The 19,802-nt window shown below is 41.0% G+C and overlaps 1 protein-coding gene across 1 annotated transcript; it reads left to right on the top strand.

The window, feature by feature from the left end:
* Nucleotides 1-4,573: 4,573 nt before the first annotated feature.
* Nucleotides 4,574-19,544, top strand: LOC109998533 (nucleolar protein 9). Its single transcript, XM_020653418.3, has 12 exons — nt 4,574-4,648; nt 5,304-5,590; nt 6,563-6,799; nt 6,905-7,117; nt 8,837-8,944; nt 13,349-13,490; nt 13,582-13,774; nt 13,862-14,002; nt 14,189-14,308; nt 14,484-14,696; nt 18,744-18,849; nt 18,948-19,544. Exons 2-12 carry the CDS (start codon nt 5,371-5,373, stop codon nt 19,100-19,102), a joined length of 1,848 nt encoding a protein of 615 aa, XP_020509074.2. The 5' UTR covers nt 4,574-4,648; nt 5,304-5,370; the 3' UTR covers nt 19,103-19,544.
* Nucleotides 19,545-19,802: the final 258 nt, after the last annotated feature.

Here is a 19,802-nt window from a genome sequence, read left to right on the forward strand (position 1 = left end):
CCGAGGTAAATAGAGCAGCGTAAACTTAGATAACAGCAGTTGATATTTAAAATGCACCAATGAGGGATCTTCTCACCTTACTCTTGAAAAAAAATATGAAGGTGTATCTATCAACATCACAAACTGGTCCTTTAACATCAGAGTTACAGTCCATGGTCTTAACAGAGTTTGTTACAACGTTAGTGATTAAGGTCAAAGCATTTACAGTATTGCTTTAATCACGGTACCAATGTGACCTTTCACCCCTTTCTTTTCAGCAAAGAGAAATAATCATATTTCCACATGGAGCCAAAACAGAAGCATGAGAAAAGTAACAGAACACTTTCTGTGGAATAAAGAATTCAAACCAACTTAATTACGTCTAAACAAATGTTCATTCAGCTGCTCCTGCCTTGTGTGATTCATTACAATGTTCAGCATATGACATCAGTAGGCGTGTTTGTGTTTGACAATGGCGTGATGAAATGTGTCTGCGTATGAGTATGTGCCCGCTAAGTTCTAATCAATTGCATTTGCAGTGTTCATTCACAGTTTGCTGTGCTGAGGCTGATTCATTGCGTTGCAGTTGCTCTGGAGATGAACACAAACAGACAGGAGCTCTGCTACTGGACAAATGATTTATCTGTTGCTCTGCCTCTCTGTTTAAACCCCGTGATCTGGCGTCCCATAAAAATCTGGAGAATGTAAGAGTCAGTCGCTGCTCTGGGTATTAATGCAGTCGATGTGTTTTCCAAACATATAATACATTCTGTTCTGACTGGTATTGAATTATTTACCCAGAGGTGGCCAGAATGTTGGATAAGTTCATCAAACATTTTTCTTTCCCTCGTCCATTCTCTTCTATTGTGTTTCATCCAGCTACATATGGAGGATTCACAGTATCCTATATGTGTCTGATTTCTTACAAATCTTGGGTCAAAAGTTTCTTGTAAGTTTTAAGCTTAATGTTGAAATCACTTACCTACAGCCTGAAGCCTACCCCTGTTAAACCCACGCCCTTACATTAAAAGACACAGCACTTTTCTTTAATTAGGCAGTAATACCTTCACAGACTCTAAACCTTTTTTCTTTTACTATTGAAACTGCAGTTTAAACTCCCATTGTGCGTCATTCCTGTGAATTCAGCTGCAGATTTCAGCCCTTGGGAAGAAAGAGCCTGCTATTATTTGTAAGACCCCTGGTCCTCATCAGGCTGGAAAGTAACCAATGTCAATGCTAACATGTTGATGTTAAACAGGTATCATATATATCACGCTAACCCCATTAGTTTAGAATCTAGCATGCTAAACCAGTTAATTTTTACCAAATACAAATGACTAATAGCAGAGGTTAAAAAAAATATATATATATTTTTATACTTCTACATTCATGTTGACATTTATGGAGAGACAGAGACACATTATTCAAACATACATAGATGTGAAATACACACATGCACAAACATGACTCCATGTTTTAATGGAGAAATGTCAGAGTGAAGGGGCTCCACACAGGCGGGGCTCAGAGCAGTATGGGGTTCGGTGCCTTGCTCAAGGGAAGCTCAGCATTACTTGAGAAGTGAGCAGACGCCTCTCCAGCACTCCAACAGACCAATTTCAAGACTTTGATTCAAACTGGCGACCATCCACTTCCCAACCCAAGTTCCTACAGACTGAGTTAACTAACTTCCCAAAGCGGGGCTTGAACCCACGACCCTGCACCGTAAAAACTGTTAGCTACAGTGATTTATGATTCATTGACAGTTTAACTAGAAGTTTGTGTAAATGTTGTGTTAAGTCAGTAATTTATGTTTATGTCAAATTTTAGACTAATGTAAAGTTGTCCAATCATGAAAATGATTTAGTGAGTGAAAAGGAAAGACCCTAAAATACAAGTGACCCAAATATGAATATATAAAGAAGATATGGTTAAACAAAGTGGCTACATACAGTAGAGCAGGTTATACTCCTATCACCTTCCAGCCTAAAGGTCGCTGGCTGGTTCAGCCATGACTGAGAGGTAAACACTGTGTCGATAACTTCACTAACTGTGAATATAATTTAGGTAAACTGATTATCTGCACACGTTCATTTGATGAGAAAAGTTTGTTTTGTTTTGAATTAACTTACTTTTATATCTCAACTTATCATCTTAAATTTAGTCAACTTAAAATGTGAAGGCAGCTCAGACATTGACAGACACAGACAGATTTTAAATATATACACACACAAGTCAGATTAAGAGCTCTACCATCTGAGCTAAGCAATTTGAAGTATAGTAATAAAACAAAGTACTGCACTTTGTAATGTTGCTCTTCAGATTCCACTATATGATTGGTATAGAAGTCAACATGGCTATTACAAGTGATGAGAGAGGCAAGGATATCTGAAGACAAAGATTTGCAGTTATTCTCATAGTTCATCCTCATTGATTCTTTCTATCAGCATCTCTCTCTATAACTTTCACAGCAGACGTCTGGTTATGCTTGAAGCTTCTGCCTGGTTCCTTCTAGTAAGATAACAAAGAGTACAATCTGCTCTATATGTAGCGGGCTGATACATTTTGATCTGGTGCTTGATTGATTGATTTAAAAAAAATCGTAACCTGGAGCCAAGTGGTGGACCAACCAAGCAGCAGAATGAAATGTTACTCCTTCAAGCAATGGCTAAAAGCTTTTAAATCTGAAGAAAAAAATCCTCTTCTTTTTATTTGAATCTACCTTTTTGCATTCCGTGCAGATTTAAGATCATTATTTATCTCTTTGTTGACACACTTCATTTGAAGAAATCTTGGCACATTCAGCTTTTCCATGTTCATTTTTCTCTGGAAAATATTGCAAAATATGCTGTGTTTCCATCATAATCAGCACTAGCACCATCTCAACGCCCCTCATCTCTGATTCATTTTATTATTTCCCACACATGGTCTGGAATCATGGTATGTCATTTTTCTTTTGAAGCATGATGCTGTCATTGTTGCCACAGAAGGGATAGCAGTGCCATTATTTCGCAAGAGTCTTCCTCTGAAATGCAGCTCATGATCACGTACATCAGCACAGAAAACATCATTTTTTTACTAAGTATGTTTTTATTTGTCCAAACTCACTGTGATTCTTTGGTTTGGTGTTAAAGATGTATTCAGGCTGTTTTTAATTTAAAGTATGTGCCTCAAACCTCAACAACAACAAAAACCCCTTAGGAAGTGAAAACACATGAGGAGCTCTGCCCATCTATTATAAAATAGAGCAGGAAAAACAACAACATTATGCTCAATCAAAGCCAGGAAGATATACGGACTGGAATGAAGGTATTCGGACTTGGTTTATTTGGACCAAATTATTTTTGTGTTGGCTGGAATATACGTAGTATATATAGTAGTCATGAAATAAAACACGTTTTATACAGTCATATTACATCCCATAACCTTTTTTTCTGCCCCTGACTTGTGCTATAATAATTGTGATATAACTTAAAATAATAAATGAAAAGGCTCTTCAAAATCTGGGCTGCGTTTTAGAGGCCGACATCCTCTGAGGTTTTTCTTTGTCTTGTGTTTGGTAAAGTCATGCATGTCAAAAGTTCAGATCAAGTCCTGAGTCACTGGAGCTGAAGTCTGGCTGCAGATCTTTTTTTTGACTGAGTCACATGCCTGGGCATGAACCCCACACCTCTGATCATTACCACCCACAGAGAAGAAACCTTGTTAAACACTTTTAACAGGAGAGTAACAACAATGCCCTCTGCTGGATGCTCCAAAAATATATATGTGCACCAAACGAATGTAGGCAATATGATTAATGTACAATATAAAACAATGATTGAATGATTCATTTTGGCAAGCGGGCAATTGTTTATTAAAGGAGCGGACAATAAGTGGACTGGGAGCAATATAGGAATGAATCATGGTTCATGAGAATGTTTTATTATTAGCCTTCTTCTGATCTCCCCATTTATGCCCCTGGTTATTAATCAAATCACATTGTTTTTTTCACAACAAATGGTTTTCATATAGCTGAAAAACCTCTTAATTATCAATACTCAACAAAGTATTGGTTTGGTGGTAGCCTATTTGTTTTATTTTTGGACATGCCTACCCACTTCTAGTTATCATCTCGCAGGAGACATTTTTAATCAATGTTGATTCCAAAAAATAAATGTAATTAGGTCACTATTAAGTCAATAATTAGATTAAATCTGTTAGTAAAAGGTATTAGGCTAGATATTAGTAACTGCGGATATAGGCCTAGTTTAAATTTTCTGATGATTATTGATTATTAACAGCTAAATATGTGCCCGTGATCAGGAGAAAACTATGGAAGCCCATTTCCGCCAGTTAAAAAAATAAAAATAATAAAGAGATAAAAAGAAATTATGAGATACTAAAGTCATATTCATTATTTCGATTTTTTTTTAATCTCATAATTATAAAATATATAAATAAATGTGAGTGATAGAAAAAGGTTTTGGGCTCCCACAAACAGAAGTCAGGTCTAATCTCCTGTTTTACACTCCAGTCCAGTTGGTGGCGGCAATGCGCCTCTAAGCTGGTTCGCAAAACGTCAATAAACAACAACAACAACAAAGAAGAAGAAGAAGAAAACCAGAAGTCGCCAGTTTTGCGTCATCACTGCGCGTCACACAATACACCGCTGGTCCTTCGCGTTTCACACGTGAGTACAGCAACATTTTCTAAACAGCCGTAATTACTGTTTTGTATCGCTTCATATTTCTTATGGATAAAGAGAAATGTTTCATTTAAAAGCCCGGTAGACATTTGTTTACACGTCCTCTCTTTTATGTCAAATGTCGACGAGTTAGTTTGCAGGGAGTTATGATGTCTCCTCCACTTCTTTGAATATTAGAGACGAAACCCCTTCAGAAATATATACATTTATCATGTTCACGTTTACAGGCAGCCAAACTGAACTTGTTTGTTTCATTTTTTCACACAGTCTGAATTATCTGTAGCCAGAGGTTAATTCGGCATTCATTCTTTGCACCTTCCAGTTGAATATCTTTTGTTTACATACATTTATTTATTACAATCTCCCTTTATCATGGACCCAGCTTTGAAAGGATTAACATATTACAAATTCTCAAACTCTTTACTCCACTTCTATTGATTTCATAGTTTTAAAAAGCTGTTCTTGTGTTATTTTTTTCTCCACTAAATACAGACTGAAATGTTTGGAGTTATACCACTTATGATATATAACTTGTTACACCTCAGACTCATGAGTGTAAACCAGTGTTGATGTTGTCTGGTGAACGTAAAGCAGACCATTGATCCCCTCATGTGTCCCCTTCATCTGCTCCCCACTTCAGCCTGAAGATCACACTGAGCCTCTCAGATAACAAGATAAAACACGTCCGTCTTGGGTTCCTCTGAGCTATGCTGGCTAAACCAGAGGAGAGAAAGCCGCAGAAGAGGAGACATCCCGGTGAAGATGGAGGAGGAGGAGGAGGAGGACAGAGGAAGAGGCGGGAAGGTGGCGAAGGAGATAAGGGTCAGGGAGACGGTGGCAGGAAGCGCCTGGACGCCATGAGTGTGGGATATTTCCGCCGAGTCGGGGAGAGACTGAGTGAAGGCTTTGAGGATCGCGAGGAGAGAGGTGAGAACTGCTCTGGAGATCTGAGAGAGCACAGGAATGAAACATGACGCCACCTAGACCTTCTGTTCACAGAGATCTGCGCTCCATGACTCCCGTTTGTCCAAACAAGCTCGCCTCGAATCCTGAATTAGCGATGCAATCTTTGGTTGCAGTCCTTTCTTTAATTTACAAACGAAAGAAAGAAAGTTGGATTTGGGGGACTTCACTGCTCTAGAATACATTCCTCTTTTAAAGAAGTCCACGATACAAGACAACAAATAGGTGAAACCTAAAATCTTTTATTGACACAGGCTGAAATATTTCCCTAGTAGACAAATTAGTAATGATTGTCTTTACGTATTAACTTTACACTCATTCAAAAATATTGTAGGCTGTGTTTAAAGACCGTTCTTAGAAAGCTACCTGTTTTCAGACCTGAGCCTCTGAGAAACTTCTCCACCTTGTTTGGCAGAATAAAGGTTGTATTATATATTGCTTTAACTGGATTGGATCTCCAATGTTACCAAAAACATCCAAACTGTCGCTTCAGCTTACAACAGCTTCATGTGTTGATTTATTGTCTGATTATTTTCTCCCTTTAAAAATCAAACATTTCTCTTGGTTCAGTGTGGAAGCTTTCAAATAGCTTCCTTTACCAATCAGTCTGCAGTTAAAACCCAAAGTGGGATTGATTTTGATCAAGGAAATACTACACTCTGAATAATGATTATCAAAATAGATGATCTTTTATTTTCTAAACATCGACTTCTTGAATTGACTCTTTCAGCTCTCTTTAAAACAGACTGTCTCATTTCTTACTAACCTTACTCTGTTTAATGTTATGAGCCGTGTTGGGCACGTTACTGAAAATGAGTAACTACTTAAAGTTAGTAACTACTATCATAAAGAGTTCTGTTGAGTCCTGCTACAGTAACGTTGTCTGCACACTCTGTAACGGTGGAATCTCTTGCTCTGTCTCTTGACCTTCTTTAGATATTTTTGTGGAGAATGTCCTCGCTGAAGTTAAAGGTAAAGCGCTCTTGGTGGCTAAGGACCAGACGGGAAGCATCACGCTGCAGCGGCTGCTCCCGCTCTCCAGTCCCGACCAGGTGGGGGAGCTGCTGGTTGAACTGGGTGGAGAATCAGGGTCCGAGTTCAAAGAGGTGTCTTGCGACAAGTGTGGCGGCCACATAGTGGAGAGTGCAGTCAGACAGATGTCCAGGTGGACGGGTAAGGTCACACGTTTCAGAAGCTATACATGGATAGAAAAATAATATTTTAAAACATGTGGCAGCTCAGCTCGTGTGTGTCCACTTCGTGTTGATTTATTTACAGAGTCGTCAAAGAAGGAGCCGTCTGCCACCACAGAAGAAGAAGAAGAGGAGGAGGGTTCTGCTGTGTTGGAGGCCCAGGTGTTGTCTGTGAGCCAGGTGGTGAGAGAAAACTGCCCAGAGTTCATCAAACACGTTCACGGCTCACACGTGGTCCGCACACTTTTGCACGTGCTGGCCGGCTGCCTCGGACCCCCACGGAGCGAGTCCCGTCCTGGTACGCACACACAAATGATTCATGGTTCCACCTAACGCTGTCCTTTTTCATTTTTACTTTAATTTTCTACTCTCAAAGTTAAGACAACCGAACCTCCAACCTTCCCAAAGTAGAGCGAGGGCAACTTCAGAAATGTTCAAAAGAATCATTTGTCACTCTGAATATTTGTACAGTATTAATCATCCGACTCAATGCTACAGTTCCAGTAATAAGGGGGTTTGAGAAATTTAAAATTGAAGCAAAATGTTAGTTTTTTTGGGCTGCAACTTGAGTCATGTCTCGTCTAGATCATTTTTATATTGGAAATATTTGCACTATTTAAAGTCATGCTGAATTAACTTTTGCAAGGGCGCGGGGGGAGACGGCTCTCTCCAGTGTTTTGAATCTGGACTGCAGTACCCATTTTATACCCTAGGTGTTACTTGATTACAGTGTTTCCTGTTTTAGTCTTTTAAGAATGTATCTATTATAGTCCTTTCCTGTTTATTTTTCCCCTCCCTGTCTGTTCTTTTGTGACACACTTTGGGCTGCACGCTTTTATGTTGCCCCTCTTTTGCTCTCCCAAACAGACCACTTACGAAAAAATCCTACAAGAAGCCTGGTGTTCAAAAAGTATTTCTCAAATGTGATTTGACAAAAACTACTGTTACTAAAACCAGAAAACCACAATCAGCAAAAGTCCTGATGTTGGCTTTCACATGCAGGTGTGTGGATATAGAGATTAGAAACTCAGTATTACTGTGAAGTGTCGGCCATGTAAGACTGAGGCACCTCTAAATGTAATTTTAGCACCCCTGAAGTAATCACCAGATATTTTAAAATCACTATGAATTAACTTCTTTTTGTGATTTTATAATAATAATAATAATAACTTGGATTTATATATATATTTATATAACTTAGATTTATATAGCGCCTTTCATGAAACCCAAGGATGCTTAATTTGGTGCCAAATGCACAAATATTTGTCTTTACAAAAAAAGCACAAATGAGTGAATCAACATGAGAAAATGATGCAGAAAAGCCATAAATTGGTTCATTAGGATTCTTCAAGATGTGGTAAATTAAGTTTTTATACTTAAAGTTAAGCACTACAGGGGGCTGGTGGTGCAGTGGTTAGTGCGCGCACAACATGTACGGAGGCTTCAGTCCTCCAAGTGGGCGGCCCAGGATCGAATCCGAGCTCTGGCTCCTTCACCGCATATCATTCCCCTCTCTCTCTCTCTCTCTCTCTCTCTCTCTCTCTCTCTCTCTCTCTCTCTCTCTCTCTCTCTCTCTCTCTCTCTCTCTCTCTCTCCCCCCCCTGATTTTGCACTCCACTGTCCTGTCTCTCCAATAAAAGCACAAAAAGCCCAAAATCAAATCTGAAAAAAAAAGTAAAGCACTACACTATGTTCTGTACACTTAACTGATTTTTTTGTAATCACATGCCGGATAGATGTTGACTCGTGATGAACATCAGAGGCAATGTCAGAATGTGATCGAACATAAAAGTCATGCTAAACCTCAAAATGTTTGTATCACGTCAGCAGAGAAATAAATAACTTACTGGTCTCTTAGAGCTGTGAGTCACTCTGCGTGCTGCAGCTGCATCTGTTGACTGTTGTTGAGCAGCCCACACTTAACCACTCTTTTTGTTTCCAGAACAAAAACATGCACCTGTCTCTTTCAGCTCACGCAGCATCTTCCCCTCACATCTCGCTCCCTCTTCTCTTCCAGGTGCAAAAGAGCGAAACGTCGCTCCTCAGCTCACAGACTTTGAAATCCCCACGTCTTTTTGGTACGAGCTGAAGAACCTCACCGAAACCCTGATGGAAAATGTCAACCGTGAGTCATGTTTGCTTAGATCCAGACACACGTAACATGTAGATCTATATGTTGTTTTATAACTCTGGGATAATGGGGGGGGATGTCTTTGACTACCTCTTTTAACTGAGGGAAATATCTGTATCCATAACTCTTTCTGGGTGTTGTCATCAGCGTTATTTAATTTTAGGTATCTGAAGGGACGTGTAGTGCTTTATAATGTGTAGTAAAAGGCGAGATGGAGGTGGAAACGTTGAAGGTTGCTTCATTGTCCACGCTCAGGGGCGGCCTGGCCTTGAAAGTTAAACGTTAGCCAGCCTACTGCCAGACTGACAACCTCCCTGCTAACCTTTCTCTCACATTCACCTCTTATCATCTCTCTCCCACTCACTCACACACTCACTCACACACTCACTCATGCCCTTTACTTTAATAGAGCTGCACTCACATTTTAAAGAGGGGCGTTTGATGGTCAGGACACACCGACACAAGTTACAGCGGGGATTGTAGAGGAGAAATGTCAGTGTTCAGGTCCAGAACACAAACTGGTTTGATTTCTCTGACACATAACTGTTGATTCAAAACAGGAAGTACAATTTTCTTCTTTCTGATTCTAAGATATATGTATGATATACAGTGGATATATAAAGTCTACACACTCTGGTCAAATATAATTTCAAAACTTGTTCAACCTATAATGTGACCTATTACCTGTGCAGTTCCATTGAGGAATAAAAGAGATGTTAAATAGATTCATAACTTCCAAAAAAAGATTTATTTCTTTTGGCTAATCAGTCAGTCACAAGTGCTAATGCTAGCTCTTTCACTCAGTAGAATGTCAGATGGAGCAACAAGAAATTCACCCAGAAGTATGTACTAATTCAAAGATAGACCTTAAATCATGAATCCAGAATCTTGTAGGATTTTTGTAAATAGTGTGTTCGTAGAGTAAAAGGCAGTCCTGGAACCCTTAAACTATAATCTGTCTATGATTTAGTCTGTCACGAGTGCAGAACACTTTGTGATCATAAAAGTTACAGTTTCATAAACTCGCCTTAGACACCGTGTAACAGGCTTTAGTTAAATGTTCTGTTTGACTTTAGTTTATAATTGTTTAAACTCTTTCTGTGGAGTTCGAGCTTCTCTCTTGTCTTTCTTTTCCTTCTCTGAAAAAAGAGCTTCTGGCCATGCTGTCATTTGTTTTTCCTTTACCCTGCTGACGGCTCTGACATTGCTCCCGGAAATCAGCAAACCGTTTAAGCATGCTAAATGCATGTGAGGACTCTGACGGGAGTCCCAGAGGAAGTGCTCAAGGGCAGATTGTTTTTTTTTCAATCCAATGTCATCAAGTTTGTGGTTATTATTTATATGATAAATCTGACCTTGTGGTTTGATATCAAAATAAATGAAATGGTCGATACATAACCTGAGGATGAGTGCATGCACGCTGCAGAGAAAGCTAAGTGGCTTTTAACGGAGCTCTGCACAGGGACGAGAGGAAACTCATTATTTCATAGACATAGCAGAAGCCTGAGGGGCAGATGAACAAAGAACAGGGATAAGGCAGCACATACTACCGTGAGTTGTACTTCTCTGACCACGGCTATCTGCCCGCACTCAGGGTCGGATTCAAAAAACGTTTTATGCTAATGATATTACAACAATTACCGTAAATTCTGCAGGTTAGTGCAACTAGCTCTGCTAATGTTTGTGTAGAACTCCTGTCCATGTCTTTTCTCTGCTACGAGACTTGCACTCAAAAGCTAACATAAGTGATACTGGTTTGATTTCAATGTCTGATAGAAGTGAATAATTGGAGCCAGTAGGAGGACAGCATCCTGATAAAATACCTCTCAGATCCCTGTGCTGTGTAACGTCTCCAGACCGGCTCCACACTAGTGGGAAAAAGTGTGCTACTACCGTTGATCCCCGAACAACCCCTAAAGATTGAACCCCACGTACCATTAGAAACTTAACATACTATTTACTGACCGTTTGGTTGCATCAAAGTAACATTGTTGAGAAAATAAGAGTCACTGTGACTCCCCGAGAAAATTCAGTTATCTCCAACTCACTGAAGACACGTCTACTTTCATTCAAATTACCCCTGCATATCAAAGTGCATTCACACTTGCAGAAAACTGCTAAAAAAAAATATGCTGATATATCCCGGAGGAGCTGCATTGTGTGACTCAAACAGACACGGACTTCCAGAGTTTCTCCTGCCAGACCTCGAGTATTTTTTCTGCAGCAAGTCCGAATGAGCTGACGTGAGAACGCAGCAGGATATTCTGCGGAGAATTCAGCTCAAGCCAAAGGGAGAGGGGGAGTGACGTTTATAAACTGTGACTGCTGCACGGTGCGTAGTGTGTGCGCAAGGCTGCTACGATCTCCATGCACGTGATTAAACTGCTGAATAATCTTTGTTGTTCATCAGGCTGTTCTTCTCCACTCTTTGGTTGATAATATGATTCCGTCTAACTATACGTAGCATTGATATAAAGGTTTTATATTGCCATTATAGAGTCGTGTAGCAGTCTCTGTTGCTTTGTCTGCTCCTTCCATGTTGTTTTTTATGTAAAGATGTACCTTAGGAGACCCCCCCCCCCCCCCTCCTGTCTGACAGGGATATTCTCCAGCTGTGAGGAGCATATGTGAACAGGCAGGTCAGGAGAGCATCCAGAGCAGTCCTCCTGAAATGATCTAGATTTTTTTCAGGAGTGCAGATGTGAAAAATGGCTTTAGAAGAAGGACGTACTTGGTGCTCTGCATGTTTCCTTAATGTCTAATGATATAGTAAGGTCATGTTATGCTCCTTTAATAGCAGTGCTAGTATTTGTGAATTGGGTTTCTGTTTTATTGAGATGAATTTGAATAGAAAGAGGCTCAGTTTTAAACTCGGAGCAGGCATATTATTGAATAATTTCCATCAGCAGACAATGTTGTGGCAGCACAGTCAAGGGTACATTTCCCTCTTTGCAAACCCTTTAAACATTCAGGTGGTTTCTTTGCATCTCATTGGAGCAGGTTTAACGGTAGAGGAGCTGCACCATGCTTTAGTGCACTAAGCCCAGTCACTCTGAGAAAACATCACGAGTGTCTGTGCAGTTTGGAAGTGAAAACAAGAAACAGTTTTACAAGCTTCATGAAGTCCATTTCATCCAATAAGAGACAAAGTGCTCTGTGGTGGGTATGAGAGTACAGAGAGGTTTTCTGCCTTCACTTAGTTACAATTAGAGGTAACAGTACGAGGAGGAAATCAATCATCTTTGTATCAATCTATTTAGAGATTATTCATAGATGCTCAGCATGTTTTATCTTTTTTGTCACACATGGCTAAAAGTAAGTTACAAAGAAGGGAACCAAACAAGGTTTAAAGGAAGGCATTATAAACTAAATGTAAAACTATCGTAAAATATGTAAGTATGACAAATCAGTGATGAATACAATGTATGGATCAGTGGAGTGTTGTGAAGTGCAGAACACAACCCGACCAGCAGGTGGAGGCCTGAGAGAGGAGAGAGAGAGATGTCTGAGTGGAAGCCACTTTAAGAAGCCGAGGCCTCATTTATTCAGGTGTCCACTGTTAACTGATGTCCTTCCTGACTCTGTCTATTGGCTGCTGAGCCAGCACCTTAAACCAGGCAGAGAGGGCAGGATGTCGATTTGTGCAAGAAAAGGAATTATGGTGCGTTCATTTGTTGTCTGACACATCGGAAAAAACGAGTTTGCGAGTTGTAAAATACAAATGACGCCTGCTCCAGTCGGATCAGCAACTTGTAAACTCGGCAAAGAATGAGGTGCCCGACTTGCCGACTTGACGTCAGAAGTCAAGGCCTTAGTGGCCTGTGACTGTTCGTATCTGTGATCACCATTTGAGATGGATACACTTCTGGACCATCTCCACTTGGGGTTATTTTTTCAGCTCTTTCGTTCTTTGTCAATAACATCTCTGGTTCATAGCTAGACCCATACTGATAACAACATCTGCATTTTAAGCAAATGTATTGTACGGGTCGGGTACTTACGTTTTTATTTATTTTTGTCTTCATTTTTTAAAACAACGTACGTACGTAGATACATACTCAGAGGGACATTTACAGTTTAAAAATCGACCTGTCTGTATCCACTGCAATGAGCTAAATGCTCAAAATGACCTCCAGTCTACAGAAGTGTGACCTTTGGATACAGACATGTATTGATACATATCTGCATTAAGCTTCTATCAGACATGAAGCCAGACAGATTTATTGCTCTGGCTCTAAAAGAAAAACTTTCCTCGACATTTATTAGACCTCTAGGAAACTCACATTGTACTTTTGCTGATACACTGACAGTAAATCTAACTTTTATTTCGCTGCAGGGCTTCCTTAGAATAGCAGAAAGTAACATTTCCCTCTCTCTCTGCTTCTCTTTCCTCTCCAGTAAGTGTGACAGATGCTGCTGCCAGTGCCGTGTTCCAGACCATGTTGACTGTTTGTCACAGAAAACGACCCAAACTCTGCAAACAGCTCCTCAAACGCATCACGGAGTACCTGGCGAGTCGCAGTGCCGCCCCGGGAGTCAGGTCAGAGATGACTGATCTCCTCTTCTATGATTATTTTGTAAAGGTATGCCATGTGAAGTAAATTCATGTCATGTGATTTTTCTCTTTTTAGTCCGCTCCTGGTCTTTCTTAAGGACCAGGCCTCCAGTCGTCTCATTGAAACCATCATACAGCTGTCCCACAAGTCCCTTCTCCGAGATCTATACAGGAACCACCTGCAGGGTCACCTGGTAGACTTGGCCCTCCATCCCATCGCCAACTTCCCCGTACAGAGGCTGACTGCGGCCTCGGCCAAATACCAACTGGTTAGTTATCGTGTCTGCAGGTCACATGGTGCAGGATTCCATGATGTCGTACGTGACTGCATTTTCTCTGTTTGACTTCCTCTACAGTTCCTGAAGTTGTTTGATGAGCTGATCCAAGGCGTGGAGGCCATCTTGGCTTCAGGTCACATGGGTGTGATCGTGCAGCTGGCGCAGAGCTGCGCAGAGAGTGAAGAGAAACAGGAGGACTTGATGCAGAGCCTCCTCCGTGTAAGTATCAAAGAGAGTTTATTATTGGCGGTCAACCTGGGTCATGAATCCTTGATAGAACAATACCCTGGTTTCTTTTTATTCTCCCTCTTTATGGCTCCGATTTCAAGTGTGTGACAACAAAATAAAGATAATACAGCTTGATGCGTGGCTTATGGAAACCCCCGCTGATGTGTTTCCTCACAGGCGTTTCACTGTGCCGAGCCGGGCTCTCGACACGTCAGCTGCCTCCCTCTCTTCATGTCCCTGCTCACCTATGACGTGTACTACCACTCTGAGACAGCAGAGGGCGGCACACAGACAGAGGTAAACACCTCAGAGGAGTCTAATCAGAGCATCTGAGGCTGGATTTGAATTGTAGTGTTGACATTTCAGTTAATTACAAACAACAAAGAGATGAAAACTGACTGCAGCCTGCATTTATGATCATGTCGAATAACTGCGCGGGTTACATATCCGTCCTTCTTTTGATGGTCTCCAGGTCCCGCTGTCCTCCATCTGTTACCACGGCTCCCTCCTCGTCCAGGCCCTCGCCAGGTTCAAAGAGCGCTCGCTCCTCCTCAGCAGCCTGCGCACCCTGTCCCCCGCTGACCTCCTGACCATGGCCTCTCACCCGTCAGGCAGCCACGTGCTGCAGGCGCTCATCACCACATCGAGCGACAAGGGAAGAGGGAAGATCCTCAAGAGACTGGAGGTACGAGCACCGGGGGCTTTGTGAGGATGTTTTCACTTTAGATGTCAGCTCTTCCTGTACGCGCTTTTAAAATACTACAACGGACATCAACTGGATGTCAGTTTAGTTGAAGCTGCTTTATGTTTCATGAATTTAGCACGTAGAAAAACAATGTTATCAGTGAATACAAAGCTCCTTCACCGACTGTACCATATTCCAATTTTGATTCATACTATTCATCCAGTTGTCTGTTTGTACTGCAGGCAATCAGCTCTTTTAGCCTGTAACTGAATTCAATCTCTTACTAACAGCTGCACAAGTTGCCACTGAACAGGAGTCCTCTTAAAACAGCCAATGCGTTTGTAGGAGGGACAGAATAAGAGTGTTTTTCAGCACTGTGTGTGTGTGTGTGTGTGTGTGTGTGTGTGTGTGTGTGTGTGTGTGTGTGTGTGTGTGTGTGTGTGTGTGTGTGTGTGTGTGTGTGTGTGTGTGTGTGTGTGTGTGTGTGTGTGTGTGTGTGTGTGTGTGTGTGACAATGAGGAGGAGCAGGAGGGGCGGAGCAAGAGGAGAGTACACATTTATTAACTGATCATGGATCGAGACAATGAAAAAAATACATACATGAAAAACTAAATTTCTCAACAAACTTACTTGGTAAAGTGTCAATTAACCGGGGTGTGCAGCATGTGTGTTTGGAGGAAGCCGTCATGTTCATTACCTCAGTAATATTCATTGTATTGCAGACACAACGGACTGACCTCAGCAGCCTCAAAGGACCTTAGAAAGATAATAGGGCCCTATCTGACCCGGGGAGCCCAAGTTTGAATAGGCCTGTGCTATGGTGATGGGTGTGCTTGGTGTATCTGGTTACAGGTTTATACGTTTTAAATCTAACATTAATGAATCCGATTCACATTTTAAGAGGTTACTTCTCCCTATAAGAAGATACAGTACAGGACGTGAATGTTTATTTGTCAGCTTCCTTATCTAACATGGATATTATAGTTCATTCAGTTAAAACTGTTTCACATCCCGCATCCTTTTTCACAAAATAAACAAATAAAGATAATCCTCAAAGGTTGGTCACCGTGTTAGAAAAACTACAAAGACCAGCTGTGTCAGTGAATATCTCTTGTTATTTCTCCGTGCCGGCATCGGGCGTGTCCAAGGGCCAGATGTTTACGGGTCGTCTGTCTGTCTTTCCCACTTATGTGAACACAGTATCTCAGGAAGACCTGGAGGGACTTGTCTTCGTGTTTGGCACAAATGTTCGCTTGGACTTGAGCATGAACTAATTCGAATTAGTTTTTTAAAGGTCAAAAAAACATTTGAAGGGCTGGAACTCAAGAACTCGTGAGCTGAAATATGACACGATTTCACAGAAAAGGATAATAGGATTAAAAATGATGAAGTGAAGTGAAAGTCAATTCACTGTGAAATCATTTAGTGCTATGAAAATACGTTCCTCCTGGCCGTTGTTCCAGTCCCTGTCTTGTGAGTGAAATAGCTCAGGAAGGCCCAGGGGGGATGTTTTAAAAGTTTGGCACAGATGTCGCCTCGGACCAGAGGGGGAACCGATTTTGATTTTGATGGTCAAAGGTCAAGGTCACTGTGACCTTGCATCCTGCCCTTTCTCATGAACTTCTCTTTAAATCTCAGGAATGCTTGGCGAAAATGTTATTTACATTGGTTTATTTTTTTAATCGGAATGATACATACCAATACTCTACATCTTGCGTAACTCTTCATCTGCTGCGGTTTTCATATTCTGCAAAAGAAAAATCTGAGATTTTGATTCAAATCCGTCTTTAAAGATACAATATGTAGAGTCTGTTGCCGGGGGGTTCCCAATAAATACTACAATAACAGAAGAAGATGTCGAGGCTAAAAATGGACACGCTAATATGGGACTAAATGGGGCATCGTTGCAGCCAACCTCAAGTGGACGTTTAAGGGAACTGCAGTTTATTTGCACTCCTGCAATTGCAACGGTGGCTTTGGGTGCGACCTCTCAGATTTAATGTAGAACTTCCAATGCTGCTTTTTGTGTTCGTTGTGAGGCTGCTGTTGTTCTTCAGTAGCTGTTTACTGTTAGTCAATCACTTTGCCCAGCCACAGTTTCTTTACTGTTCTGCAGCAAACATCGATTGATCTCAACCAGACTTGTTGCTGGAGGCATACGGGCTCAAGGCAGTGATTCTAGTTTTTAGATGTTTGTGTGTGTGGACTGTGGTTAGTGGGAACAAATCAGATGGTGCTGCCACATACAGGCTGGGGAAGATGGAATGTATTAACAGAAAAAAACAGCAATTAGTTGGCTTTGGTCCTTAAATGGATTTGTTGGGGTGGAAAGAAACTGCAATTTGGGTGTAGTGTAGCTCAGTTGGTAGAGCAGGCACTCCAGCAGCAGAGGCTACAGGCCGTGGTGCAATGCTTGCTGGTTTTACCTGATCAACAACACTTTGGCACATGTCATCCCCCTCTCTCTTTCCCATCTCTCCAAAAAAAAATGTAAAGATGACTACAAGCATGACCTACAAGTTGTAGTTGCTGTCGCTTCAGTTTGAGGGATCACATTTCACAGTGAAGTCTGCAGTCAGGACACAGACTGCAGCTCTGCTTCAAACGCTGCTGCTGGAACTCTTCTTAATACGTTTCCAGTGTCTCTCTCTCTGTAGACAAAAGCGCCTCGAGGAGATGATGAAATAAAATGTCTGATTATATTAGAGAGCTGAAGGCACACGTGAACTTCTGTCTTTCTGATCAAAGAGAAGGAAACGGTCCGGAATCACAGTGACGTATAAAAGAACACAGAAGAATGGAACTTTTCTCAACGGGATGTTTTGTGCATCTCTCCGCCTTCCTCGTCTTTCATTTCCAAATTATTCTTATTTTTAGCAGCTTTGAACAAACTTCCAGGGTGATTTAAAAAACAAAACAAAAAAAAAACAATGCTGCAAAAAGAACAAAGTGAATATTCCCATGATTTATTTAAAAAAGCAGCTGAAGACCCCACTGTGTTCAGACTCTCCTTTGTGTAAAGCTAACTCAAAAGTGCTTAATAATAAACACTGGTGACATAATGGGGCGGCAGTAGCTCACTCTGTAGGGACTATGGTTGGGGTACGGAGGGTCCCCCACTCTGACTTCTCTCCACTGGTACATGTCCTCCGGTCATGTTTGTGTATGTGTGTGATTTGGGCCTTTGTGTGTGAAAAGCATGTCTCTCAATAACAGTGTAAATCAGAATTTCCCTCATAAAGTATGTAATATAAACTAAAAATAAATAATAAAAACTCTGACATAAATCACAACAGTTGGAATTAGATGTACAAGAGCAAGTATATCATTTATGAAGAGAAGTTCTCAAGTATACTTAAATGACCTAAATATTGTTTTTTTTTTTGTGGTGTCTCAAGTTTTAAGATGTCAAAACTCTCTCTTTCAAGAACATCAGTATCATGTCACTGTGATGCTTCTCCGTTACCATGTCCTCGTTAGGTAGGGTTGTTAAAACACAGCACAAAAGTGACCCTCTCCTTCCTCCCTCCCAATGATGAGTCACAACCAAATACATTTGCTGTCCACAATAATTCATTCATTACTAAACATAAAACTGTCAAACTTCAGTGAGAAAACAGGCCAAAATACTAAACAAAATCATCTTGATCAAAAACTGGAGAAAATTATTATTCAAAAGAAAAGGTTACTCTCCACTCCAAACTAACCAGGTCTGCACAAAACAAAATGTCAATATATCAAAAAAAAAAAAAAAACCCACACAATTTCTCAGTCTCGCTAAACATCTTTCTGGAGGTGAGAAAGAGGGCTCTGCAGCGCCCTCAACTTTCCTCCAATAAAGTGCAGCACCAGCTTCCCTCCAATCAGCAGCCTGCATGCACCGTTAGCCTTTCCCCAATCAAGGGAGGGTACCTGCAATCGAAGCACAAAGACAGACAGGAAGCCACACCAACAAGAAAATCACTTACTGATCACTGATCTTATAATCACCTACTGGTTTATTGATTACTAAAACTTTCTTTCCACGGATCACCACCCTTTCCTCAGGGTCAGTACGTTCAGATGGCGTGCTCCAGGTTGGGCAGTCGGGTGCTGGAGGCCATATGGAACGGTGCCTCGGTCAGTCACAGGCACAACATCGCACAGGAACTAGGTAATACGCCACCCAACTTTCCAAATACCCTGACTGTAAGGGATGGCTGCTCGTGCTTCAACCTTTTCCCTCTCCTCCCTCAAACTGTTCCTTTCTAGTGTCGAGTGAAAGCCAGCTGAGGTCAGACCAGTTCGCCCGGCATGTGTGGGCCAAATTTGCCCTCTCCCACTTCATCCACAGGAGAGCTCACTGGCAGGAAATCCAGACCGGCGAGTCCAAGAAGAGGAAGCTGTTCAGTGAAATTCTTGAATAAAAAAAAAACATGTTTTTGTAATTTACTGTTTTTATAATTTGGTTTCAAAATATAAGAAGAAAATGTTCCATTATTAATTCCTTCATTATGTGCTAATTTTCACTCCTCAAAAAGACCCCTGCAAATAGAGTATCCACACTTTTACACTCTGATGTTTGGACCAACATCACCACTAGATGGTGCTGTTGGAACGTTTATTCACTGATATTTGTTCACTCAGTGGTGCAGGGGATCAAATCAGTTGGGAAACAGAAGCTCATAAATCTCACATTTTCACGTAAGGAAAACTGAAAAACAAACTGAATGCCAAAAAGTGACTCCGTCTTATTTCTTTCAAGTTTGTCACTCATCTAAAAGTGTTTCTTCATAGTGTTTCTTCATAGTGTTTCTTCAGGCTTAAAATTCTGTTGAAGAATAAATGTATGCACACTTATATCTGAAATGTGTAAAGTGGTTGAATTACAATCAGACATAGCAATTTATTTGTTTTCCTGAATGTCATACATTCATTTCACAAACACCAGCAATTGAGCGTCGGCATTGAGTTCCTTCTGTTGCAGGCTTGTTGGGGAAACATCAGCTTAGTCACAGAGGAGAACATTGATTACATATTGATTAGATGGAAGGAAGCCTCTTCTCTTGATAGATGCATTCAGTCGCAAAGAGGAATGAGCCACGGGATGCCACGCTGCAGAACAGC

This window comes from Labrus bergylta, chromosome 4 (assembly GCF_963930695.1).
Source record: "Labrus bergylta chromosome 4, fLabBer1.1, whole genome shotgun sequence".
NCBI classification, from domain to species: domain Eukaryota; kingdom Metazoa; phylum Chordata; class Actinopteri; order Labriformes; family Labridae; genus Labrus; species Labrus bergylta.

Coding starts and splice junctions, on each gene's coding strand:
- LOC109998533 (XM_020653418.3), top strand. CDS start 5,371: ATGCTGGCTAAACCAGAGGAGAGAAAGCCGCAGAAGAGGAGACATCCC. Junction 5,591..6,562: donor TGAGGATCGCGAGGAGAGAG/GTGAGAACTGCT, acceptor GACCTTCTTTAG/ATATTTTTGTGGAGAATGTC. Junction 6,800..6,904: donor ACAGATGTCCAGGTGGACGG/GTAAGGTCACAC, acceptor ATTTATTTACAG/AGTCGTCAAAGAAGGAGCCG.